Here is a 14,996-nt window from a genome sequence, read left to right on the forward strand (position 1 = left end):
TGAAGAAAGACTCATGTAAATCACTTAAATTACTGTAATTCACAAAAATAAAACCAACAAATCACACTTCCTTTCATGGAATGATTTAAACATTTGGTATTTAGTATTTTACTATGCCAAATGACTTGGTACGTTTCTTTTTTATAAAGACAATCAGAATTAAAATAAATAAATAAATAAATAAAAATAATAAAGTTGTACACTCTCAATGTTATACTACCAGCATTAAGATCTATTATTTGCTCAAAATGAAGTGGTGCTGTAGTTTGTTAAAACATTTTAACGTATAAAATTAAATAGACCTAAATAAGTAAATAAATAAATACTTTGTTTAGCTGATGGTAAATAGAATTGGAAATGATCGGTCTTATTGCTTAAAACACAAACACAGAGCAGAGATTAGTTGTTTATTGTTTCAACCGGATAAATAAAATATGTATAGCAAAAAAGAATGTATTTTAATACTAAAACGTGTTATTGGATTGATGGCTACACGTCACAACATTGCACAAGTAAGCGTCGATGATTATTACACATGTGGAGTTTGTAAAAAAAGATTTCTTCACTTACCTAAGAAAATTGCAATACTGTTATAACTTGTTTAAACAAAACTACGTTGATAATAAGTAGGCTATCCTGCTACAGTCACGGATCTGTGCTCATTTTATTTGAGACATTGGTCATGTTGTTAGATTTCCGCAGTTCTGTACAGTGCTGCACATAATCTCGGAGATGCGCCGTAGACGTGTATTCTGTGTCGTGGACAGTTTCCTTCAAAACCATTATCAAAATACAGTATCAGTTCACAAAAACACTTTGCTAAGGCTGCAAGTACCATCGCTTGATTTAGAAGAAGCGTGTTTGCAGTTGAAAAAATGTGTTAACCGGTGTATAAAGGAATTACGATAATTGCGGTTTAGAATAAAAGGAACGGTATTAATACCGTAATGTACCTAAACCGCGGTAAACTGAAAAACAGGTATACCGACCCATCCCTAATGCCGCCAATGTTCTATATACGCAGCAATAGAAGAAGAATAACAACATGTCTATCTATTCAGGAGTTCTGAGAATGTCAGTCAGTACGTTTACATGACAAAGTGTTTTCCGAAAACGTCACTTTTCTGTGTTTATTATTATTATTTATTACTTATTTCTTAGCAGACACCCTTATCCAGGGCGACTTACAATTATTACAAGATATCACATTATTTTTACATACAGTTACCCATTTATACAGGGTTTTTACTGGAGCAATCTCGGTAAAGTACCTTGCTCAAGGGTACAGCAACAGTGTCCCCCACCTGGGATTGAACCCACGACCCTCTGGTCAAGAGTCCAGAGCCCTAACCACTACTCCACACTGCTGTCCCATGATTACATGATTAACGATAGAAAATCTTATTAGAATTCAACTGTATACATGGATTGAAGTTTTCGGAAAACGCAGGATATTTTCGCATGCAAAGTACTGTAGTAGCCTAAGTACGATTTGAAGACCTGGCATTTCTGCGATAGAACAGAGACCAATCCAATATAGTGCTTTATCGAAGTGTCAGGTCTTAAATTCAAAGATTACTATCCTATACCTCTATTCAGATTCCCCACAATGTGCAATCAGCCTTTGCAACAGCTCATCCTGTTCTATATTACCAGTTTCTTTTGCAGACATTATTTTAAATTCTCACGTCATTTTGAAACCGGAAAATATTTGCTGCTTCAGTATGGGCTATTAATAAATACATACAGACTTTAACAAATGTATTACTTTATCCCTAACTAGATAAATGGATGAATGCAGACTACAGATTATTATTATTTTCTCTGTTTTCTAAAACCACGTGCAGGAATGAAGGTCAAAGTTTGCACATGTGCAGTACGCTATCGGAATAAGTTTTCCGAAAAGTGTGTTTACATGATCTACATTTTGTTAGTTTTCAGAATTTAATCGGAAATTTCTAGGTTCTGTTTTCCGAAAACCGACTTTCGGAAAATTCCGATACATTTTCCGAAAACCGTGTTTACATGACTTATGATATCAGAATTCTTATGGTCATGTAAACGCACTGAATGTCTCTAGTTTTTTTTTTTTTTAAAAAAAGCATATTGTTCCAGGGTTCTAAATTTGCAACAAAAAGGGCAAGGCCAAAATGGTCGTCAGTTTAATAAATTTGTAGAGGGCACCGAGGCCACTAAACTTAAGTCAAGGCCAAAGTGTAGGATGTTGTCTAATTTTGCATATATACAGCTAATTATTGGCCACAGAAAGAAAAACACAGTTAACAACTTATGTAATGTATGTATTCAAAAAATGCTGTTCCCTTTCAAGTACAAAATGTAACCATTACCGAATATAGCCCGAATTACCAGAGCACTTATATCAAAGCTCTTTTAAGAGCCCTTATGTATCAGACGTTGTCTCCGCCCCCAGGAGATAAATACGACTGTAGCGTAAGGGTCAGCGCCATTTTTCTTTCAGCCTGCCTGCGGAAGGAGTGAGCTCTGACTTTTAGTTAAAACTAAGGAAATAAGTTGATATTGTCACTTTTTCTCTCTCATTTCAAAATTGCTAGTGTTGACAGCTTTTTAGCTACGCTGTGCTGTCGAATTGGCAGGATCTTTTTCTACCAGAGAATATTCCGAGTGTCTCTTTGCCATTGCTGTGTCTGCTTTTGCATCACTGCCAACGAAGACTAATAGATTTTTTCTAGTTAGCAGGCGATCTGCAACCCCTGTCTGTTTAACAGTGCATGCTTGCAGTTGCCAGGGGCTCTTTCAGATCTTCACCTGCACGCCAACTCTCGTGAAGAGCCGTTATTAGTGCAGGGCCGGTACCAGTGTCATGTTTTTGGTACCGCGGTCTGTACCAGTGACTCGTTCTGTACCACGGTCGGTGCCAAGGCACTTCTTTGGTAACCAGAGCCTGTACCAGTGACCTGGTCAGAACCAGAATCGGTACCAGTGACCGCTCGGTACCAGAGCCTCCACCAGAGCCCATACCAGTGATCTGGTCAGTACGAGAGTCAGTACCAGAGCCCGTACCAGTGACCTGGTCAGTACCAGAGCCGGTACCAAAGTAGGTACCAAGGTTGGTACCAGTCATCTGGTTCATACCAGAATTGGTACCAGGGACCCTGTTTGGTGTGGTTCTGCACCATTCTTGTGCACTCAGTTTTCAGCACCAGTCAGCGTTGCTATCTGTTTCTTGTAATCATACATTGCAAAATTTCAGCTTTGTGCTGTTGCAAGAGAAACATTCCGGCATAGGAGATGCACAACAGGTGCATCCACTGCCTGGGAAGGGAGCATGCAGAGGGAGCAGTTAAAGACTAATGCTAATTTTGTTAAGATGACACTAGGGACCATTCTGCATCTCTGACAACGGAACAGCATCCAGACTCGCCCCATTCGTCCCCTGCAGTGTGGCCAAGACAGTCCCCACTCCCTGTTACACCAGGAGCTATGAAGCATGCTCCTCTAGATCCTCCTCTTCATCCTCTGACTCGTAGAGCTCCCCCTCTCCTCCGCCAAGGGACAGAAGCCACCGTAGCAGGCATTCTGGCAGTACTGATCGGGTTGTGGGGCAAATGGAAAACCTTTTGAAGTTATGATCCAGCAGCAGTGCCTTTTGCCGGAGTTGCTGCGAGGCCCCACAGTTTGTATAAGGTCTTACCCAGCTTTGCCTGTTGAGGCTTCCATCGCCTCTCTGGTGCCGATGTCCAAGCTTTGCTGCAAAGGGAAGTTTCGTTTATGATTTTCCATTACATGAGAGAAGATGTTAAAACTTCATGCTGATTTGAACTTGGCTCTCGCCAAGATAAGCACCAACTAAGACATAGCTTTACAGTAAACTAATGTGATCCATCTGCATCTCCATCCATTTGCGTTTCTTTCCATCTGATGATGTAGCTATCCTTCTGCCTGGTGTTGATGGCTGAAGTGTAATGCTGGCTCCAGGGATCAGCTTATTTTGCCTCCCCAGCGCATCAGCACACACAATGGCTGCGATGCTGGCTCCGGGGATCAACCACAGTGTGGTCTCCCCAGCGTATCAGATTGAGCTAAGTAGGGTACATCTCTGGGGTCTTCAAGTGGACACCTTCTGTCTTTTGTGTTTCGTTGACTAGCCCACGACACCTCGAGGGCTCGACAGTGATTCTGGCATCCCAGCATCACCCCCCTCTGTCCCTCACTCAGCTCATCCCAGCTTACTTGCTCGTACATCAGCGTTGCTTTCTTTCTATTGTGCTTGAGATTCCCAGCCAGAATCTTTCCGTCTCAACCACAGCCAGTTGCTGCACCTTTCTGCTGCTTCAGATAAGTTCTTCACTGTGTGATGCAACTCTTGGCCACTGAACCCGACATCTCTGAGAAACCGGGTTGTAGAGTTGTGGCAGTGTGCCCCTCCCATGTGTGTGTTTTGTGTTATGTGTTGCGTGTGGTGTGTTAATGTTGGTGTATAGATGTTGGTGCACGGGATATGAATGGGTCTGTGTAGCACAAGTGATTTAAAATATAATTGTATTTAGACACGAGGATGGCACAATCACTTCACGTGCAGATTAAAAGGGGTATTTGTATGTGAGCACGGGGAAGTGCACAAAGTAGTTCACGTGCAGATGTACCGACATTCTAAATTGAATGATTGATTAGCAATCGAGCCTCGATACAGCTGCATAAAAGATGCAGTGTTTCACTTACTCGGGTTTGGGTGTTCTAGGCGAGAGAACGGGAGAATAAAATTACAGTTGCCATAATTAGATCAGCTTGATACTTGTTTGTTTAGCATTCGTCCCCTGTTTGTTAGTGTCTGTTTCATTTAGTGTTAGTATGTTTTGTTTGTCTATTTATTTTGGCCTAAAGTGCTGTGTGCTGTTTTTGTCTAAGTCTTTTATTTATTTGTTTATTAAACGCACTGAGCGCCGCAGCATCTCAGTTTCACCTGCCACTACTGCCTGTCTGTGTATTCCTTTCTGGCCTGACCCCTACAGCCAGCCTGTTCACAAGAGTGTGCCACAAATCCTCGACAACCCACCTCCACTGGGTAAACCCGGACTCTCCATCCTCGCTGTTCCGCTTCAGCAGCTAGTTGGGCATACCGAAGTTTCTTCCTCTCATAACCTCATCCGCAGCATCCTCCCATGGCACTATTAACTCTACCAGATGAACAAGATGTGCTGATCCAGACCACAAGACAATATCTGGTCGAAGGTTAGTGGTGGCAATCTCAGGTGGAAAAATAAGCCGTTGACCAACAATGTCTCTAGCAGCTTCCAGTTGTCCTGGGCGAGGATTGGTTTTAACACCTTTTCTTGGTGGTTGCTCTCCTGGATGGAGGAATTTTGTCTTTTGTGTGTAATGCTTTGATGGAACTGGTGGCAACTTACTGGTCATGTTACGCTTGTCTTCCAATGCTAAGGCCAAACATCGCAGCACCTGGTCATTGCGCCAAGTAAACCGTCCTTGGCTAAGACCCACCTTACATCCTGTCAAAATGTGCCTTAATGTTGCAGGTGACGAACACAAAGATCATGAGGGATCCTCACCCACCCAGAGGTTTAGATTCTGTGGTGATGGGAGAACATCATATGTTGATCTCATGAGGAAACTGATCCTGCTCTGTTCCACTGTCCAAATGTCTTGTCAGCCGATCTTGCCTTGTTTCACACTCTCCCATCTCATTCATTCTCCCTGCTTGGCCTGGGAAACGGCCTTTACACACCTCATCCTCTCCTCCTGCATTTGGACGTCGTTGACTACCAGCTTCCTCCGTTGAGCTGGGGTTGTCTTGTGCCATGTAGGAGGAGCTGAACTGAGACCCCCTCTTCCATGATGAACTTGACCCATAATATCACCAATTCTAAGGGCAGCTGTTGCATCTTCCACGGCTTTCTTTGCCGCTTCCAGTTTTCAACACAGGTGCTGCCTCCCTTACTCATTTGTCACGTGAATCTACTAATGTAATTTCTAGTCGGACCTTGGTCTACTTAAACCCCTCGGTTAGAGCAGAGGCTGGTAGCTGCCGTATTCCTTTACCGTAAAGTCCCACTCTGCCGAGGCAGCGTGGAGCTCCCAACCATTTCCTGACGTATGAACTGATTAAAGCTTCCAGCTTCTCAACTGTTATCAAAGAAACCTCATACACAGTCTGTGGAAGGGTGTGGGTATTCACTGACACGGGAGACGGAAGTGTATTTGACAACACCGCACAGATGCCCATTTTTATTTATTACTTTTGTTTTTTCATAGTTTAGCCCGCAGAGGGTGCTGTTGTCCGTGGCCTGAATACCCTCACGGCCCGGGTCACCATCCTACACTGGACCACTCCCTCAGCCTACTTGCTATATACTTATGGGGTCTGACCAAGGTTTCCCCGCTATCGATATTTTTTCTTTTCTTTTCTTTAGGTTCTTTTGTTTTTCTTTTCCCAGTCGTTCTTGGTCCTGGAACAGGACCTCCAGACAAAGACAAACACAAAGTTCACGGTACAAGTTATTTTATTTTCCTTGACCAGTATTTAAATGATAAAACTGGCTTTACCCAGCAATGGGTATTGCCAGCGCCAAACGGGTTTAAAAAGCTGGCTCTACCCAGCAATGGGTATTGCCAGCGCCAAAACAAGGGGTTGCAGTCCCGAAATAATAATTCCAAAAACACAAACACAACACAAACACAGACACGTCTCCGGACAGCGCGTGCTTGGGTGCAGGTGCGGTGCTGGATACAGTGATTCTGGTTAAGTGCAGGTGCAGTGAAGTCCCTGTGAATCGCTGGCCTCAGGCTGCAGCTCCCAGACCCATACTTAATCAGTCTGACAAAGACAAAACACACACGGTTGCAAAACAAACAAAACACTTAACTCTCCTTCAAAACAGTTCTCGTTTCCTCCCATCAACCACAAAAAAAGGAACCGATTATGGCGTCACGTCTCCCTAAAGTACCCTCAGCCCCGCCCCCTCTGATAGCTAGTTCAATCACGTCTCCTCCAATTCATGAATGAAACTTTGCTTACCGTACTAGGGCGGGGACTCCTGTAACGTGACGCCATCCGTTACCTGAATGGCCGGCTTCCGACTACCCCCGGAATGAACTGCCGAAACATTCAGTACGGGGAACGCAATTCATGCTGTACAGTGCTCTCACAGGTCAAGAAGGAGATTGTTGATTCAGATTAATTCGCTCTTTGTCACAGGTCCTTGAGAAACAGCTGCGCAATGTCGACTTGCTATGATTATCAATCGCATGTTTATTTGTTGCTTTTTAGTAACGTTTTCAAATACATGCCAGGTACGCCAACTAGTAGTCAAGGGGTTAATGCTGATCCAGGCGTCTTTTTTTGTTTAAGAAGAAATATTTATATTAACTACATGTTTTATAGAAAACTTTGATAGTTTTCTTCTAGGAGCGGTACACTCCTATCTGTTATGTGTAATTGTGTCTCTCTCCCTCAGTAGACAGTGTGGGGATGGAGGAGCAGGAGAGAGAGCGCCGACGACAGGTTGTCGAGAAGTTCCAAAAGGCTCCCTTTGAGGAGATAGCTGCCCACTGTGGTGCCAGGGTGAGTATACCGTAGTACTCAATTCTAGCTAATCCATTGCCATGTAATGGCCACGGTAACTCACTACTGTTTGCCATCCATTAACCACAGTGGTTAATGGATTCCATAATGTTGTTAGGCACCTAAGTTCGTTATATATGTCTCAAATGTGAAGTTCTCAAATAAACACAAATTGTAGTGTATATGTATATGTATTGTAACAGACACAGAACTTGCAGTTTTAGTACTTTTGTGCACTTTTATTTACACAGATAAACAAAACACAACACAAAAGCCTAGCTCCCACTTGGAGCCTTAGCTAAACTTTTCTTCCCACTAACTAGCATGGGACCGCTATGCAGTTTACCCATTTCAAAACACAGCTCTTTGTTTTATAACACACAGTTGATTTCGTACTTACAGTGACTAACATGCACTGACTTCCCACAGACTCCTACTTCATAACCCACCTCGAACACAGAAAATCTGGGATTTTATACATGTGACCATCACCGAATTAACACTAAATTATTCAATCCAGAGATGGTCACATTCCAGACGAGTTTACAGGGATGGGGTTTTAACCCCATCCACGCTGCCAAACAATAACACCTATTCTCCCTCAATATACAAAGGTAGGGCAGACTATGGGGAGGAGGAGAGAAAAATGTAGTCTGAGAGAGGCTAAAGGACTACATCCCCCAGAATGCCATGGGAGACAGCCAGGATGTAGTACACCTGGTGCTATTAGTTAATGAATGGTAAATGGCTTAGCAGTCCGATTTTAGTTAGGACCGTGAAGAAACAGTTTAGTACTCCATGTGGGAGGGTAAAATTGTCACCACCCCTTCAACGGCTTCTTTCCTGTCATTTACCAAGCAGCCACTCCCCCTATTGACTGACATGCTTTCAGCCAGTAACATGCTTTGACCCAGAAGACACTGCTGAGGTGAAATGACCCTGGTGCAAGTGCAAGTTTAACAGATTATCTGAGAATAAGGCATGCACACTGAGAGCTTTCTTTAACCTTTGTAGTACCCAATATCTTGTTTTGAACTGAAAAAAACACGTTTGTTATTTGCATACTGCACATTAGAGACATGTGTAACTAATGGAAGTGCAAAACAGTTCACTTTAAACACTCAGTCCTCTTTGTGAATAAAGATTTCAGTAAAGAGTGTCCTTTACCACAATTTATTAAACAGTTGTCTGATTAAAAAATGTATTACATCTTCCCTTGAATGCTGTGTTTTTCACTAGGCTTACCTCAAATATTTGCTTTTGAAAGAACCCCATGTCAAGGGGAAGGTGACATTTTTTGGGGATTATGGGACAGGTATTTGTGAATTTATGCAACACTACTTGCATTGCAAATGTTTTGCATATATTATATGAGCAAGTCTGAAATTCAAAAGAGGAAAATGCTTGCATCACAAGGCTGCAGAAATGTATACATTTTAAATAAATTTAACATGAAATTAATCGCAACTAGACTACACCCAACTGATGCAGAGTATTTGCGTACGAGGTGTGACGATGGCTCCAAGTGTTCAAAAGCATAGAAAGGGCAACTTTACTGAAAAGGAGATTTATAATAATAGCTGACAATTTTTTTGGAAAGGGAAAAACAAAAAACAAATTCAAGGGTGAGAAAAATAAGATTTGGCATTAAACAATGCAAAACGTGTTAGCACAGCTTTATGTTCTGTATTATTACCTGTCCTATCGTGCTATTCAATCAGATTTTCACTAATTTATTATCCACATTTCCTGAAAGAAAAAAAATGTTGCATTAATAAAAAAAATAACCCCTTCAAATACATGATTACTCTGTCACTATAGTGTACATATTAAAAATGAATACATTAAAATCCTTTCGAACCAAGACAAGACTGCCCGGATGAGGTACTAAAACAATGTGAAACATCTTAAAAACTATACCACATGATTACTCCGTCACTATAGTCATATTTTGTAATCAGTCAAAATACTCCCGGACCAAGACAAACCTGTCTGGACTGGGCACTAAAACAGTGATACCTCACGATTAAAGAAGTATGAACTCATATAATGATAAAATGCTTTATTAATATATAGAGGCTGATTAATCTTGTAGTATAGTTTACACTGTTTTAGTGCCCGGAGTTTTGTCTTTGCCCGGTTTTCACCCACTCCCCAGATAACGTAATGCCGTTTCAACTGCTCCACGGGATATAAATATAAAAAATATTGTAATTTGAAATTTGACGTTAGGTTATTATCATAACCCTGGTTCCCTGTAATAGAAATGTAACCATTACCTCATTGGTATTTAACCTAAAGACTGTGATAACCTGAATAAGATATATTAAAGCTGCACGTAGTGCCTGTGATGCAGGCATAATTCTTCTTTCAAGACTGCTGCAATCATGGGATGCAGTGACCTTGATGGTTACATTTCTATTTCAGGGAACGAGGGTTATGATAATAACTTAACGTTCCCTATCAAATACAAAATGTAAGCTTTCGCAAGGCAATATTGCAGGCCAATTGGAATGCCACAAGGCTTGGCCAAGGCAACCTTGCACGTTACCATTAGGATCCCCAGTACAAGTACAGTGCCGTGAAAAAGTATTTGCCCCCTGTCTGATTTTCTGCATTTTTGCATATTTTTGACACTGAATGTTATCAGATCTTCAACCAAAACCTAATATTAGATAAAAGGGACCCTGAGTGAACAAATAACACAAAAATTTGATACATATTTAATTTATTTATTAAAGAAAGTTATGCAACACCCAATGCCCCCGTGTGAAAAAGTAATCGCCCTCTTAGACTCAATAACTGGTTACGCCACCTTTAGCAGCACTAACTGCAACCAAACGCTTCCTGTAGTTATTGATTAGTCTCACAGCGCCGCGGAGGAATTTTGGCCCACTCCTCCATGCAGAACTGCTTCAACTCAGTGACATTTGTGGGTTTTCGAGCATGAACTGCTTGTTTCCGGTCCTGCCACAACATCGCAATGGAGTTTAGGTCTGGACTTTGACTAGGCCATTCCAAAACTTTAAATTTCTTGTTCTTCAGCCATTCTGATGTAGACTTGCTTGTGTGTTTCGGATCATTGTCTTGCTGCATGACCCAGCTGCGCTTCAGCTTCAGCTCACGGACGGATGGCCTGACATTCTGCTGTAGAATTATCTGATACAGAGCAGAATTCATGGTTCCTTCCATGATGGCAAGGCGTCCAGGTCCTGATGCAGCAAAGCATCCCCAAACCATGACACTACCACCACCATGCTTGAACGAGGTTCTTACTGTGGAATGCAGTGCTTGGTTTTCGCCAGACATAACGGGGCCCATGTCGGCCAAAAAGTTCCACTTTTGACTCATCTGTCCATAGAACATTGTTCCAGAACTCTTGAGGATCATCAAGGTGCTTTTTGGCAAACTTGAGACGAGCATTCATGTTCTTCTTAGTGAGCAATGGTTTCCGCCTTGCTACTCTGCCATGAATCCCATTTTTGCCCAGTGTCTTTCTGATGGTGGAGTCATGAACACTGACCACTCCTGTGAAGATTCACTACTGTCCCAAGCTTTCTCCATTTGGACAATATGGCTCTGACTGTGGTTCAGTGGAGCCCCAGAGCCTTAGAAATGGCTTTGTAACCCTTTCCAGACTGATAGGCATCAACAACTTTTTTCCGGAGGTCTTCAGGAATTTCTTTTGTTCGTGGCATGATGTGCCTCTAGAACCTCCGTGCTGACAACTTCACTCTGATGGTAAGGGCCAAAGTTAGTCAGATTTATATTGGGCAGGGCTGGCCCAAATCAGGCCTGGTTGTTAACCAAAGTACTCTAACAGATGACCCTAATTATCCCTTTAATTGGGTTGAGTTAACTAGGGGGGGCAATAACTTTTTCACACCTGAAGATTGCATGTTTGATTACCTTGCACACCAAACAAATGAAAGAAGCACCAAACTTTGGTGTCATTTTTTCTCTCAGACTCCCTCTATATACTACTACAACCCCCCAAAAAATGAAAAATGTGAAAAATGTGCAAAAATGCAGAAAATCGGACAGGGGGCAAATACTTTTTAACGGCACTGTAGCTAGGGCTAAATAATTGAAGGAGAACTCGCCTCAATGTTTATGTTGTAAGGGTCGACACTGAGGCTACCCTTAACACTCTTGTTCCAAAGCCAGGGTTTTGTGGATCCACAACATTCAGTCGATAGAACCGCGTAAAAGTATGGGGAGCAGACCACACTGCTGCATTGCAAATGTCCCTGACAGATGCACCCTGGAACAAAGCCCACGAAGTTGCCATGCCCCTGGTGGAATGGGCAGTGAGCTTTTCTGGAGGGGGCAAGTTGGCTTGGTCATAGGCAGTCTTGACTGTGTCTGTAATCCATTTAGACACCCTCTGCTGTTATGGGGCTAAGTTCCATGGAACTTAGCCCCATAACAGACAAAAAATTGTTCAGACTGCCTCCAACTCTGTGTTCTGTCCGCACCAGGCAAAGTGTATGGAGGTGTCGCTCCCTGTCAGACTGGAAAGGAGGCGGATGGAAACCTCCAATTACACAGTCTGGTTAATGTGGAATGCCGAGATGGTTTTCGACAAAAAAGCAGGATTGCTACGAAGCGTAACCTTTGTCCTGGCTTCAGCAAAAACAAACCAGGCTTTCACAATCAAATGCTTGCATCTCACCCACCCGCTTAGTGGATGTGATTGCAAGCAAGAAAGCTGCTTTTGAATGATAAATATTTCAGCTCAGGTGAATGCAAGGGCTCAAAGGGGGTTTCATAGGTGCTTCCAGCACCACATTAAGCCTCCAATGAGAGACAATGTCCTTCATAGGCGGCCAAAGCTGCCGAGCACCCTTTAAAAATTGCTCCCCCATGGAAATAATCTGACAAGCCGAAATAGCTGCCAAATAGACCTTTTAATGTAGAGGGGGATTTCCCCTCATCAGATAGGTCCTGCCATGGGACAGGTAGTGGGGTCAAAACCCTTAGGCAGGCATCACGTCTGAAAAGCACCCCACTTGTACCCATACTGCGTGGATGCCGCTCTGGCATTGTGCAAGGTGTCAATGACCCTATTAGATAACTCCAGATGGCTCAAATGTTGCCGTTCAGGGCCCAGATCCAAAACCACAGGCTGGACGGGTCGGGATGCCACAACGTCCCCCACGTCTGACTGAGCAGGTTGCAGCATTTTGACAAGCTCCACGGCTGGCCGCTCAGGAGCTGTATCACAGCTGAAAACCACAGTCTCCTGAGCCAGTAAGGGGCTATAATAGCACCCTGGCCCGGTCCTGCCTGATCTTTTCATTTTTGCATTGCGAGCAGTGCAAAAGCATACAGCTGCTGATGCGCCAAGGCATCTATTGCCAGTGAGTCCCCTGCTCCTGTTATGGCGAACCAGAGAGGACAATGGGTTGATTCCTGGGGTTCACCACGGACAGATGTACTGCTCACAGTGAGAGGAGGTGATTGTGCGCCCAGAGCAACAGCTTGCGGGCTACCAGATGCAGACTGGCTGCCCTGGTGGTTTATATAAGCCACCACGGTAGTGTTGTCCGTCCGGACAAGCACGTGTCTCACTTGAACCTCCTGTAAAAAATTCTGCAAGGCTAGAAATACTGCCTGCAGCTCCAAAATATTTATATGGAGACCCTACCACTGGGGGTTCCATACCCCTTGTGCTCCTCTGCCGTGCCACACAGCACCCTAAAGGCTGAACGCATCTGTGGTGATAACCTCCCTTCTGGTGACGCTGCCCAGCGCTACATCTAAGCCAACGGTGCCGGAGCCTTTCTAAAAGAGGGTGGGCCAGGGTCGGGCGGTGGGGGTGGTATGAAGTATTCCTGTGGATAAATTAATCCCATTTAACAACTACGTCAAATATTGAAGCAGGTTATATATTTATAGTCTACTAGTTATTTAAAGTTATTTAAAGTTTGCAACAACACATAACAACATACATCTAAAATACAAAATAAAAAATTTTAATAACTTTCCGTGAATTTACCATGCATAAAAGCACCATGTAATCAACGCTATATTTTTTACAAAAAAAAGGGTAACATTCCCACTTATGGATCATTTTAATTATTATTATTATTATTATTATTTATTTCTTAGCAGACGCCCTTATCCAGGGCGACTTACAATCGTTACAAGATATCACATTATACATTATTTCACATTATACAGATATCACATTATACATTATTTCACATTATACAGATATCACATTATTTTTACATACAATTAGCAGTTTTTAAACTATAAATAGCCTGGCTAAACGGCGGTCAGGATTTGAGTTCGAAGCGACAGACAAGCAAACCAAGTGCGAGAAGGAGAGCGGGTCGGGAGAGGGGTTCGGCTGCTGGAGCGAGGCTGAAGCGAAGCTGGAGCGTCTTGTCTCCCGGAGAAAGCCGCAGCTCCTCTCGCAGAGAGGAGACATATCTGAATTAGAACTAAAAAAAGTAAATGCATTAGGAAAGATAACCACGTAATAGGCCTAATATTTATTTAATGATAAAACAAATGCCGAATAAGATGTCTGTGTTATAAAGTGCAGGCGCAGCTTTTCTTCAGTTCAGATACTGTATCAAAAGGGAGAGACAGAAACGGTAGCTATACTGAGAAGTTGTTTACAGTTTGAACAACACTGGTACTGTATTTACTGTAGAAATATTGCATGAATCACTAGTATAGGTAATTGGGGGACATGCTGTAGAAGCATTGTATCCAAGGCGCATTATAACCGAGAGCCTTATAGCGAGGGAGCACTCTATATATATATTTGACGGCAATAAGACAGCTTAGTGGTCTGACTAAAAGTTAGGGATCCTGTTAAGTTTAGTTAGCGCTCCAAAGTAGGAGATACAGTTTATTTTTGTTTTGTATTGTTTGTAAAAGAAGCCATGTTCCGACTGGAAAAGGGACACTGTGGAACAAATAAACATACCGTCCTGTTAAAACCCATCCTTTGTTGTCGATAGTGCTTTATCCACCAAAGAAAGTGTTAGGAAACCAGAACTATGTTCAAAGTTATATTGTAAATAAAGAAACTGTCACAATCTGTATTTATGGAAAAAAAGTACATTGTGTTTAATGTATAATTGTATTACTTTTAGCAAACAATATGAAATGCTAAACTAAAATCGCAAACCATTTTCTAAGTGTTACATTTGAAATGTGTAATACTATAACTAATTGTTAAAATTACCTCAATTAAAATGGCACTGTTCTGACTGAGGTTTCGTTGATGAAATGTGACAGAAATATTGTATCTGTGATGTCAGATATGTGCAATACATTTTTCCCCAACGTTGTGATTTGCATTTGTAGGTGGACTTAATTATTACTCACATCTGAGGGAAAAACACTTGCAATATTTTTTTTTAAATAAAGTTTTAAATTTCACTCGCAGGCACAGTCCCTGCAACTGCCTTTGCAA

At 42.3% G+C, this 14,996-nt stretch overlaps 1 protein-coding gene across 5 annotated transcripts in view; it reads left to right on the forward strand.

Moving 5' to 3' along the window:
• LOC117402952 (protein EFR3 homolog B) overlaps positions 1 to 14,996 on the forward strand; it is a 214,956-nt gene that overhangs the window by 176,826 nt on the left and 23,134 nt on the right. For 4 of the 5 annotated variants that reach the window (XM_059024327.1, XM_034004675.3, XM_034004674.2 and 1 more), the window contains one exon: positions 7,452 to 7,558. In XM_059024327.1, the coding sequence (XP_058880310.1) occupies positions 7,452 to 7,558 (107 nt within the window). The remainder of the gene's footprint in view (positions 1 to 7,451; positions 7,559 to 14,996) is intronic. The other variant, XM_034004671.2, reaches the window with a different exon arrangement.

The sequence above is a fragment of the Acipenser ruthenus genome, chromosome 5, assembly GCF_902713425.1.
Source record: "Acipenser ruthenus chromosome 5, fAciRut3.2 maternal haplotype, whole genome shotgun sequence".
Classification (NCBI taxonomy): Eukaryota; Metazoa; Chordata; class Actinopteri; order Acipenseriformes; family Acipenseridae; genus Acipenser; species Acipenser ruthenus.